General features: G+C 44.9%; 1 protein-coding gene across 1 annotated transcript in view; it reads right to left on the bottom strand.

The window, feature by feature from the left end:
* The window catches only part of LOC103269789 (coiled-coil and C2 domain-containing protein 2A-like), a gene marked incomplete at its 3' end in the record, with an annotated part of 30351 nt that overhangs the window by 15505 nt on the left and 1964 nt on the right, over positions 1-12882 (bottom strand). The window contains exons 2-4 of the mRNA XM_008067351.1: positions 8281-8337; positions 5078-5161; positions 3052-3175 (exon numbers count right to left, since the gene is read on the bottom strand). Of these exons, the coding sequence (XP_008065542.1) occupies positions 3052-3175; positions 5078-5161; positions 8281-8319 (247 nt within the window). The remainder of the gene's footprint in view (positions 1-3051; positions 3176-5077; positions 5162-8280; positions 8338-12882) is intronic.

Raw genomic sequence — 12882 nt, forward strand, 5'->3', positions numbered from 1 at the left:
GAGAAAGCACTCCCATGAGGGAGTGGAAAGGACTGCTCACATGGAAGCTCTGGGAAGCCCTTTCCAGCCTCTGCCTCTTCCTGATCGCCAGGTCCCTATGTTCGTAGACTCATGTCCCCTTGGATAACCAACTGGCATCTCAAAATTTGCATGTCCATTTCTGCTTTTTACCCCCAAACCTGCCCTTTCTGCCATCTTTGCCTCCTCTGCAAATGGCAACACCGTGTTTCCCAGTTGCTCAAGCTAAACACCACGGGGTCGAGTTTTTCTTCTTGGAAAAACTTGTCCACAGCAGGTCTTTGTGCCATGGATCTTCCTTTCTCCTTCTTCTCTTTTTCTCACTAATAAACTTTGTTTTAAAACTTTAAACAGACGCCCCTCCCCCCAAACCATGGGGTCATCCTTCCTACTTTCACACCCCCTTTTCAATCCGACAGTAATCCCTGTGGGCTCTGCCTTCCAAATACCCAGACCACCCCCAGCTTCTTTCCAGCCTGCCCACCATGCCCTGGTCCCATTCCCCCATCTCCCACCCTGACTTCTGCTGTTGGCTAACACCTGGTCTCTGTGCTTCTGCCCTCGCTCCTTCGAAAATCTGCTCTTAGCCGCAGAGTAAGTGTGCCATTGAGAATTGCTTAAGTCCAGGAGTTGGAGGCCAGCTTAGGCAAAAAAAAAAAAAAAAAAAAAAAGCTGGACCTGGTGGCACACACCTGTAGTCCCAGCTACTCGAGAGGCTGAGGCAGAAAGATCGCCTGAGCCCAGGAGGTCAAGGCTGGGGTGAGCTGTGTGACCTGCCACTGCACTCCAGCCTGGGTGACAGACTGAGACCCTGACTCAAGACAAACAAAAAACCAACAACAACAAAATTCTGATCTCACTCTCAGACACCTTAGTTACTGTGCATTTATCTAATGCACTATATATTTAAAATTGTTCCACATCCACTTTTTTTTTTAAAATTTGGTCATCACAATCACCCTCATGGTCTTAGTGGACAGTATTTCCCCCATTTTAGAGATAAGGAAATATACTTCTCATGCCACAGAGCCATTATTACTGGGCACCTTGTCTGACATTTCTTTCCTTTGATTTCAAAAATAAATAATTAAGTATTCAGTAGTTGTTTTAATGACTGACTTGTGTCTCCACCCCTAAAGTTATATGTTGAAACCCTCACCCCCAATGTGACTGTATTTGGAGATAGGACCTATAGGTCAAATGAGAATGAAGGTCAAATGAGATCATTCGTGTCCTTATAAGAAGAAAGATCAGAGCTACCACCTAGGCCAACACTTGGATAAGAGATCAAGGGAGCACATAGCAGGATGGTGGCCACCAACTAGCCAGGAAGAAAGGCCACCCAGAGTTGGGTGTGGTGGCGTGTGCCTATAGTTCCAGCTACTTGGAAGGCTGAGGCAGAAGGATCACCTGAGCCCAGCAGGTCAAGGTTGTGGTGCTCGTAAGTGTGCCATTGCACTCTAGCCTGGACGACAGAGTGAGACTCCGACAAAAACAAAACCAAACAAAAAGCCACACGGGAAACTACTGCACTGGCCCTCTGATTTCCAGACTTCCAGATTCCAGAACCATGAGGAAATCAATGTTTGTTGCTTAAGCCACCCAGTCTATAGTATTTTGTTATGGCAGCCCGAGCTGACAAGTTGTAATCTTCAATAATAAATAACTTTAAGCATTTCAAAAAAGAAACAGCCTTATGAGAGAAATTTTGGTTTTGTTTCTGCTAATTCATAACAGCTCTCATTGAATCAATGCTCTTAGATTGAAACCACATTTTTCCAATCTAAGAATCAGCTCGCTTCCAAAACCCACTAATTTCAAGTTATTTTATCCCTCCAACTCTGCCACAGGGAAACAGTGTAACAACAGAGTAACAATTGTGTAACAGTTATGTAACCATTGAAGAGTGTGACACTTCTCTTGTCTAATCCACATTTTATGAAAAGCAGCTCACGAGGGAGTCATGATTTTCCCTAAGATGAACAGATAATTAACGATGTTCATCGTGCTGGCAAAGAACAAATGCTGTAAAATACAGGCCAAGTTTCTTGAGAGGGAGAAGTGTGTGTCGGGGGAGATATGTAAGTATCCTCAAGGGCCAGTGACAAAGAGCCTTGGAAATCTCCCTCATTTCTTCCAAACGTCGAATTCAAGCCCCACTTGGTTAACATATATGTCTTCCCTAACTATGCCATCCTCCTTTAAATTTTTACATACTTAATTATCTGTACCATTTCTATTTCAATGAAGACTTCCCACCACACAAGGTTATAGAAACAGGTCCTGAAGCTAAGTGTCTTGTCTCCCAGGCAGACGCTAACCTAGAAAAGTACCCACAGAGTTGGGTAAAGTGGGTGGAGGGCAGTGGCCATTTATGAGGGGAAAAAAAACAGAAACCATAAAAAATTTCCCCTTTGGCTGGATGCTTTGGCTTATGCCTGTAATCGCAGCACTTTGGGAAGCCAAGGTGGGAGAATGGTTTGAGCCCAGGAGTTTGAGACCAGCCTGGGCAACATAGTGAGACCTCATCTCTACCAAACAAAACCAAAATGCAGCAGGACATGGTGGCAGGCGCCTGTAGCCCAGATACTCAGGTGGCTGAGGCAGAAAGATCACTTGAGCCCAGGAGGTCAAGGCTGCAGTGAGTCAGAATTGTGCCACTACACTCCAGCCTGGGTGACAGAGGGAGACCCTGTCTTTAAAAAAACAAAAACAAAACTGAACCCGCGGGTTTGAGACCCACCTGGGCAACTTGGCGAGACCTCATCTCTACAATAAATCAAAAATTAGCTGGGCATGGTAGCGTGTGCCTGTAGTTCCAGCTACTTGGAAGGCTGAGTCGGAAGGATCGCCAGAGCCCAGCAGGTCGAGGCTGTGGTGGCCGGGAGCGGCCACTGCACTCCAGTCTGAGTTAGAGTGAGACTGTAACTCAAAAAATAAAAAAAATAAAAAAATAAAAAACCCATATTGCTCTGTGCTGAGCTCACAGCAGGCTATCAGTAAGTACCAGCTAAATGGAAGAGAGACACTTACTCCGTGGGCCCCGCCTGGCCGTCATACTCAGAAGGTGGCTCTCGGACTCCTCCTGCCTGGGGTCTTGCTGGTGGCCAACGTGGGATTTTTCAGACACCATTTCCTCAGGACCAGCAGTCAGCAGCTGTGAGAAGAAGGTCAGAGGTTCAGAGATACCCAGTGCTTTCTTGGACTCAGGAATGTGTCACCAGTGAGAGGATGGGCCTTAGAACTATTTGGATCTGGATAACTGTGGTCCTTGTCACCTGTGTCACTGTGGGCAACCCCTTGGGAAGTGGTGCCAACCCCAAGTTTCTCTAGAAATTTTCATGTGAAATTATCACGGCACCCCCAAATAACATGCTTATTTTCACTTTTTCTGGGTAAAATATGTAGAGCTCTGCAGATATCTGGAGGACAAGGAAACAGGAAAATCACAATCAAACAACTAGTTCCCAACTCTGAATAGTTTGAAAACAGCAGCTAAAGTATCACTGGTTAATCCAGAACAAATATTGAGTCCATCCTTTGGATATGTACCCCCCAAAATTGCCTCTGGTTCCTTCCCTAAACTCTCAGGGGAGGAAAACACACAAGCAGAATTGGCAATCATGCTTTGCGGCCAGACGGGCTGAGGCTTGCCTCCAAATTCTGACTGTGGGACTCTGGGCAAGTGACTTAACTTCCTTGTACACTGCTTTCTCATCTCTACAATAAGGAAAATAAAAAGAGCCCGCTCCCTGAGATGATAACTATGTTTGAGGCATTGTGCAAAGCACAGATATTCTGATTTAGATAGACGGCCTGAGGTGGATCTTATTAAAAGCATCTTGTTTTTTAAAATCCCTCATGTGATTCTGAAGTGCAGCCTGTGTTAAGAAACACTGATTCTTGTGATGTCCCCAAAGAGATGACACTTTAAGTCCCAAGCCTGGCCCATACATGCTCAGCAATTCCGAGCTATCATCTCCCCTTCCCCATCCCTTCCTTTTTCTCCTTCTCAGTCTGAGCTCCATGACAGCCTGTGCCTGTGACTCTAGAGCTGAGACTTGAATGCTTTTCACGACACCTTGGTCATGACACCCTCCTCCCCCACCCTCAGCCTGGGGCTACAGACGGAACCTGCAGGAGGGATTTCAACTTTGGCTGTGTCCGGCTGGACGCATCCCAAGAGTGGCTGGAGAGACTGGCCCACGTGGCCAGCTGCCCCTCCCAGCCCTTGGGCCCTCCCCTGAGCAGCTTCATCCAGGCAGTAGGAAAGGCTGAAGGGCACTCCCTGGCCCAGCCTTCCCCCCATGGGAGTGTGCAGGGCCAGCGGGCAGCCGGGAGGGAGGTCCCTTCCTTGACTTGGCCGTCCCTGTACCCTCCCCGCTTCCCCTGGCCACCCATCTCCATTAGTCCCTTCACGTGACTGCTAGCTCAAAATGGCGCTGCCCACCCCTCCCGCCCCTGCTGGCATCTCGATTGTTCCAAGCAAATCGCCCTGCCATGAGAGCCCCACCCCTGCTGCCCTCCTCAGGGGCCAGCTCCTTAGGCCTTACCTGGAAAAGGTTAACCTTGCACAGGATGCTCCTGGCTAGGAGGGGAGCTCCAGCGGAGAGGTGGGGGAGGACTTGCCAGCAGGCTCAGGAGATGGGAGTTGGCCTGATTTACACTAAGGCAGAATTCGAGCTGGAAGTTCGAGAAAGAGGGAATTCCTCACGACCTGCGATCCTGCACTGCCATCTACTGCCTGTCGTAGTTTATGGCCTTCAGGGCGAACACTAAAACCAGCTCCTTCTGTTAAACCAAGACATCTCTCTCAGGAGATAGAGAAAAATGCCTCGAGTATGGACTGCAGCCTTATTGTGGGGGTCACCTATAAGCCCCCATACCAGGGTCTTACACCCTGGGCCATCCAGCAGCATCCCAGTTACAGAGTCCGCCAGCAGGCCAAAACTTGGTACCCAAAGAGGGACGTCTTCCTGGGTATCTGTGTGGCCTCCTGGTGCTGCAGGCAGGTTGTTGATCAATGTCACACAATACACAGTTTTTTGTCAGTTCCTACCTGCTTTTTTCTTTGCTGTCTTTGACCCTTAGATTTCTTCTTCTGCCTTCCTGCATCTGCCTCCTCGTCATTTTCAGTGAACTCCTTTATTTAAATGCAAAATTTAAAAAGGACAGAATATTAAGAGAGAAAAAAGGGTATGATTTTTAGGTATTAAAATTAAAATTTCCATCTTGACCCTGGGCCGCCAATCAGCAACGCAGAGTTTGAGTGACTGGAAAGTTAACCCAATCTGAGCGGCCACTGCCATCCACTCTTCTCAAAGTAGACATGTTCTTGAAAAGTTGTATCCAAATTAGAACATCATAAATGAGATGATGTTGGGAGCCTCTATTGTTACAGGTTCTCCTTGATGCAAACAACATTTATTGAGCACTTACTATATTTCAGGCCGTAGGGCACAGAGATGAATACAACACACTCTCTGCTCTTAAAAGTCACAATCTAAGAAAGGCTCCTGCTAGGACAGAGAACCGTATCCCAAGACAGACTTCAGCATTATATTTGGGATGTTACGGGTTAGGTTTTTTCTGTTTTCCTGCCTTACCAGTAGGTGTGGAATAATGGTGACACGTGTTAAATCACAGTGAAAGTTTCAACTGAAAGGAAATTTTAGCAGACCTTTTTATAGTTCATACTTTACATATTACACTTTCTGGTAACTTAGTTATGAAAAATTAGTGTGGACAGCTTTAAAGTCTTCAAGCTGTGAAGTTTTCTAGTCTTACAGTTTTATGACCTGAGGTGCATGTACCTCTGGGTGAACAAGAAGTTGCAAGATAAACACAGACTCGCTCTCTAGTATTCCAAATTTATTAGATTTTTTAAAAATTGGGAATGTTTTTGTTTTTATCAGACAAAAAGTTGGAACACAGAGCATGGATTTAAAGATAAAAGATTTCGAAGAAATGTCATGCATGTTACTGGGCCAGACCTCGACTACTCCTTACTTTCCTTGGTCATGGACTTGGGGAAGACACGAACTTCAATGACAGAGGAGGGAACTTTGTCCCAGTCAAAGTTGGTGGGCCAGATTTGAGCTTTTCCTTGGCCTGTGTGACTTGATCCCTCTGACCCATCCCTTGAGTGGATATAACATCCTAACTCTGGCCTTTTTCTTCAGGGCCTGCCAGATGGGGTGTTCTTAGCTCAGGGATTCACTAACCTAGATTACAAGGTGATAATAATAGCAAGATGTGCAAGTGTGTGCAAATAAGGTTCTTAATTCTAACTTCCAAACTTTTTATTGACTTGAAGTTGACTCATGAGAAATATAGGTAATCTTTTGCTTTCCAGTAATGTTTTGATCCTTAATGTGTAAAAAGTTCTCGAGTGGGACTTCAGGAAAGACAGGATGTAAGTAAGTTCTGTGAAGGTGAGGGAGGGTTTGTTTATTGCCGTATCCTTAGGGATTAGAGACACAAAGCACATTTGCTGCACGAACGGATCAGCAAACAGAGATTTATGTGGTTTGTCAGTACTGAATATCTTTCTTGAAGTTACCAAAAATCTGCATGGTTTTATAATGAGTTTCCTCAGGCTTTTCGAAGTATTACATTGGAAACAGCACATTGTTTCCATTTCTTTCTCTGTGATCTCCAACTGGTAAGACCTTGAGCCTAGGGAGATGAAGACTGAAAGGCATACTCTCTCTTCTTTTCTGGTCTGCCGTCTCCAAATTGTAGGCAGCCTTCCTTCCCTGGTTTTAGTGTGTTTTTGCACACTAAGAAATTGAATGGATGTTTTTGTTGTTTTACTTTTTGTTTTATTTTGTTTTTGTTTTTCAGCTGGGTACTTCTCTGTCACCCAGGCTTGGAGTACAGGGTAGATCATAGCTCACTGCCGCCTTGACCTCCTGGGCTTAGGTGATCCTTCTGCCTCAGCCTCCCAAGTAACTGGGAAACTACAGGCATGTGCCACCATGCCAGGCTAATTTTTTCTTTATTTTTTGTAGAGATGAAGTCTTGCTATCTTGCCTGGGCCGATCTTGAACTCCTGCGTTCTAGCAATACTCTCACCTCAGCCTCCGAAAATGCTGGGATGACAGGCGTGAGCCACCACTGAATGAAGTTTTATTAACAGTTAGAATCTACAATTGTTACATTTATTCTGAATTTCTTTGGAAATCAGTGTGCTTCAGGCAGGGCTGGGCCCAGTGGTAGGTAGGAACTTGGCGCTGCTGTGTGTGGGGATTCAGGAAATGGTGACAAAACAACTTCAGGTTATTCAGGTGGAAGCAAGAATGCAGAGAGCTTGTAGAGTGGCTGATCCCCCCACCACCCAACTCCCCTTGTTCCCCACCCCCCTCGCTTCTCTCCCCCTCCCTCCCTTTCTCCACCTTGAGCCTGATACAGCACCCTTAGTGTCCATTTAGTAGGTGTGTGCTAACTAAACTAAATTTGGCCTGAGGGTGCTTCCACACTTTGAGTTTTAGTATGTAAACTAACTGAAAACCTCGTTGATGAGTGTACTTTTGTAGCAAATAGCTGTAACTCAGCCAATCACAGCAGCTGAGTTCTAGCCAGCCACAGGTGGTCAACAGACCAGAACGTGCATTCAAATAAGGCAACACTCAGTCCCCAGTCGTTAACTGATCAAGCTGTTTCTGCCCCCTGATATAGCATATTTACTTACACCCAAACAGATTTCTTTATTCTAGGGGCCTATTGCACACTCTATATGTGGAAAGAAAGAGATGTAGAAGGATTAAGTCACCTCTTCTAGCACACACCTTCTTTCCATGGAAGCTGCTTGCACACATTGCAGAGCAGAGCTCTCTGAAACTCTTCTGGCTTTCTGATGGCCCTCCCATTCACAAGTTATTTAAACTCTGTTGAATTTAATTCATCTAAAATTTTTCTGTTCTTTCTTTCTTTCTTTCTGTCTTTCTTTCTGTCTTTCTTTCTTTCTTTCCTTCCTTCCTTCCTTCCTTCCTTCCTTCCTTCCTTCCTTCCTTCCTTCCTTCCTTCCTTCCTTCTTTCTTTCTTTCATTTTAAGAATAGAAGAACAGGTATATTAAGTGCGCTGCAAAGGAACAGCAGGCAGGACAGCAGAAAGAGAGAGCTGTCTGTCTGCCAAAAGTTTTTCTTATAACACGTGCAATAAATGCTTGATGCTGACCTAATGTCCTCAAGCACAAACTCATGTAACATGGGCGTCCACACACAAACATATCCCAAGGGGCCATCTAAGCAGCCACTTACCTCTGTAATTATTTTTACTTTTTCCTCCCTGGGATTCATTTTGGCCGTGAGGGGTCCCTGGCAGACAAAGAACAATGAAGAAGTCAGGCATTTTGAAATCGATGAAAGACCGTTCTTGCGATGGATAGATAGGAGGCCGGCTGTGATGATGACCTGCCGACCTCAGGACTAGTGTTGAAAAGTACCAGAGGAAAAGGAGGAATGCCAGACCTCCTGTCCGCAGGATCCTGGCTTTACTGTACCGGTAAAATTGGATGACCCTGGTTGGAATCCAGCTCAGGGTGGACTGTTGTACAGCTTCTCCTTCCCCACTCACCCTTCCTCACTCTGCCCTTGACCTTGGTTCCCAATTCACGGAGTGAAAAAATGAGACCGGGGAGGGCTTGTGCATCCTCCTGTCACCCACCTCACTGAGTCATGTCACCCCTCCACTTCCAGTTGCTGCTATCAACCCTCCCTGGTCCCTCTGGCCCCTTCTCTGCCCGTGCATAGAGCGCCATCACTTCCCTCTTCCATGTCCTTCATCTCAATTCCTCCTTTTGCCTGGATCATCATTTCTTTCTGCTCTATTGGCTCATTCCCATCAGTGTAAAACATGCTGATTTGTCGCTCTCTTCACCTAGGCAACAGAGTGAGACAAAAAGCCCTCTCTTCACCTAGGCAACACAGCAAGATCTTGTCTCTACCAAAAAATTTTAAAAATTAGCTGAGTGTGGTGTTGCACACCTGTGGTTCCAGCTACTCAGGAAGCTGAGATAGAAGGATGGCCTGAGCCCAGGAAGTAGAGACTGTGGTGACCCGTGATTGTGCCACTGCACTCCAACCTGGGACAGAGTGAGACCTGACTAAACAAACAAACAGACAAACAAAAAATGGAGAAAAAACTCCTCTCTTAACTTTGCTTCTCTTTCTAGCAGTTGCTCAATTTTTCACCTTTATAGGAACCTACCCCAAACCATTCCCTTTTCTTCTAATCTTTTTTTTTTTATTTTGGGGGACTCTAGCGTGCCCTAAAGTCACTCTTGTCAGTGTCTCCAGTGATCCCTACATTGCCACATCCAATGGTCGCTCCTCAGTCTTCATCTAACTTGACCCTATCTGAGACATTTAGTGGTGACCGTGACCCACCTCCTTCTTTTGGGATTCTTTCTTCACTTGGTTTCTGGCACGATTTTTTTTCTGGTTTTCTTCTGACCTGCTGACTGCTCCTTCTCAAACTAGTAAATGAACTGAAAACTTGACCTAGGAGTAAGGTTCTGCTGGTTTCCCCTCATCTCCCAGATTACTAAATATTGGCATGCTCAGGGACTCAACTCTTCCTCCTATACCCATTGCTCTAGCCATCTTATCCTGTCTCTTGGCTTTTTTTAATTTTAAAATTTTAATTAAATAATTATTATTGATATTTTTGTCATTATTATTATCTGTAGAGACAGGGTCTCACTATGTTGCCCAGGCTGGTCTTGAACTCCTGAGCTCAAGCAGTCCTCCCATCTCAGCCTCCCAAAGTGCTGGAATTACAAGTGTGTGCCACCGTGCTTGACCATATTTCTTGACTTTAAAAACCATCTGCATACTGATACTTCCCAAATTTACATCCTGGATCCAGAGATCTCCCCAGAACTCCAGACTCATATATGTAACTGTTTCTCTTGGCTTAACATGCCTTAAATGAAGTTCCTTGCTTTTCCTGACCCTGCTTGTGCTGTAAACTTCCTGCTGCAACAAACAGAAATCCATTTGTCTCAGGCCAGAAATCTTGCGGTCCTGAACTCCTCTCTTTCTCGAATGACGCACCACACCCAAATCCTTCAGAAATTCTGCCAGCTTGGCCTTCAGTTTACATTCAGGATCCATTCACTTCTAAGCCCCTCCAGTACCCTCACCCTGGTCATGCACTGTCTTCTTTCATGAAGACTACTGCAAGAACCTCCTAATTTCTTAGCTTCCCACATTGCTTGCCCCCCAAATTCTCTGCATTGAAGTCAGAGGAAATTGTTGAAAATTTGAATGATATCATGATGTTCATCCACTCAAAATCCTTCAATGACTTCCCTTGTCAGCAGAGTAAAATCTAAAATCCTTTCAGAGGTCTACAAGGCCCTCCAGGATTTACATTCAGAGCCTCTTGCCTCAGGACCTTTGTGGTCACTTTCCCTCTGCCTGCAGCTCTTGATCTGTCTCTCTCTTTTGCTTCCTTCGGGTCTCTGCCGAAATTTCATTTTATGAAATTTCCCTGACCATTCACAATACAATGAGAGCCTCCTTCCAGCACCCTCCTGGAGTTTCTGCACTACCTGGGGTGATTTATATTTCTGTGGTTCTTAATACCACTCAGCACATACACTTACTTGTTAGCGTCTGCCCATCCCCATTAGAACATGGGTGCAAGAGGGCAGGAACATTATTTTGATGGTTGTTAACCCACAGAGCCTAGGATGATGGCACACCATAGACCGTCAATATATATTTGTCCAATGAATGACCAAGTCACTGCATATTGGCCGAGTCTCCATGGCCACATTCTGGGACTCTTCAAATCTCCATTATCATTCCTAGGCTGCTGTGAAGATTTCATGAGAAAACTTGTATAGAAACACTGGGCACAGGGCTGACAGATCGTAAGCTTGTCCTAATAGCCGCAGAATCCAAATCTCTACTGACTTGGTCAGGGCCTTTAAGCTGCTCATCTGAGGCGCTGAAGATTTCCCTGACCCTACTGGGGAACTGGCAGCTTAAAGAGAAAGAAAGCGTCTGGAATTCTGTGGTCTCCCATACAGACTTCCTCATGGGGTATGAAAAACAGAGGAAGGGAAATGACAAAAGCAGCTGAGAGGATAGAGGAGTGAGAAGGTAATCCAGAACAAATGGGGGCAGATAGTGACAATGAAATGCAAAAGGACACTAAAGCTCACAGACAGCTTTGGTCCTTACAAACGGAAAAAATAAGAACTGTGAACTATTTAGTGACCAAAACAAAGGTTCTCTATAAATTAAAAGAAATACTATGTATGAAAGAAAAAAAATAGGAGTCAAAAACTAAAGATGCAATGAGAGTGTTTTCTCTCATTCTTTCCTGATCATTTCCTCTAAATGAGTTTCGAAGGAAATCAAATGACTCCAATATTTGTTTTTCTTACGAACACTTTTGCTAAGGAACGATAAATCAACAGTGCTGACTTTAATATGCTGCCTGTCAGCAGCATATGCATCGGGCCCTTGTTAATGTATTCCTGTTGGCAGCATCAAAATAGCTATGATTTGCTGCACACTTACTTGTGCCATGCCGTCTCTAGATATATATTCCCCTGAGTCCTCATAAACAACACTTCCAGCTCAGTAGTACATGCCCCAGTTTGCATAGAAAGAATCTGAGGCTCTGCAGGTTACACGAGTTGCCCAAGGTTGTAGTTATTTAACATCCCATCCAGAACTTGACCCTGAGACCGTGATTCCAAAGTCCGCCTCTCTCCACTCTACATCTCTGTCCCATCATTTATTCTGGCTTTTGCGATGATATCAGCAACTATTTTATGCTTTCCAGAATAGCCTTCTATTTTGGAAATATAATTGAAAGCTGTGAAGACTTGCACCAATGAGAAAGGGCTTAGGTTACATAAAGGCAGTGATTTATCTTACTCAGTGCAGAAAAATCAAACACAGTTTTCAAGGAAAGTTCACATCTTCATCTGAACAAATGGACTATTTCTAAGGATCACCAGCCGATCAGAATTCTATCTAGAGGACCCTGTGATGGAATCCTATAGAGTGTACAGAAAAAGGAATGTAATAGGAAAGAGGCAGCGTTGTATACAGTGCATTTCAATCTTGACTATTTAAAAAATAAAATAAGGCTGGGCGCAGTGGCTCAAGCTTGTCATCCCAGCATTTTGTGTGACCAGGGTGAGAAGATTGCCTGAGCCCATGGGTTCAAGACCAGCCTGGGCAACATGGTGAGACCTCGTCTCTACAAAAAATAAAAATAAAAATAAATTAGCCAGGTGTGATAGTGCGTGCCTGTAGTTTCAGCTACTTGGAAGGCTGAGGCAGAAGGATCGCTTGAGCCCAGCAGGTCGATGCTGGGGTGGCCATGAGCGTGCTACTGCACTCCAGCCTGGGTGTCGGAGTGAGACTACAACTCAGAAAAACAAACAAATAAATAAAATATGTACATCCTGCTTCAAAATGGTAAAACAAAACAAAACAAAAAACAAACCCACACATACACACAAAAACATGAGTTTATAGAAAAGTTAGGCTTTGTAAAAAATTATACAGACAGACCTGGGTTCAAATTCCAGTTTTGTTTGTCAGCTGTGTGATCTTGGAGCAATGCCTTCCCCTCTCTGAGACACATTTCTTTGTAATACTTCCTACCTTAGAGAGGGTAATGAGTTTATATGCGTTAAATGATGGAATGTGTGTAGCAAAATGCCTAGCATGAACTAGGCTCTCAATATTGGTGGGTTTTTTTTTGTTTTGTTTTGTTTTTTAGTTGGAGTTTCACTCTGTCGCCCAAACTGGAGTGCAGTGGCCGCTCCTAGCCACCGCAGCCTCGACCTGCTGGGCTCCGGTGATCCTTCCGCTTCAGCCTTCCAAGTA

The sequence above is a fragment of the Carlito syrichta genome, unplaced genomic scaffold, assembly GCF_000164805.1.
Source record: "Carlito syrichta isolate Samal-C Ts95f unplaced genomic scaffold, Tarsius_syrichta-2.0.1 Scaffold309483, whole genome shotgun sequence".
NCBI lineage: Eukaryota > Metazoa > Chordata > Mammalia > Primates > Tarsiidae > Carlito > Carlito syrichta.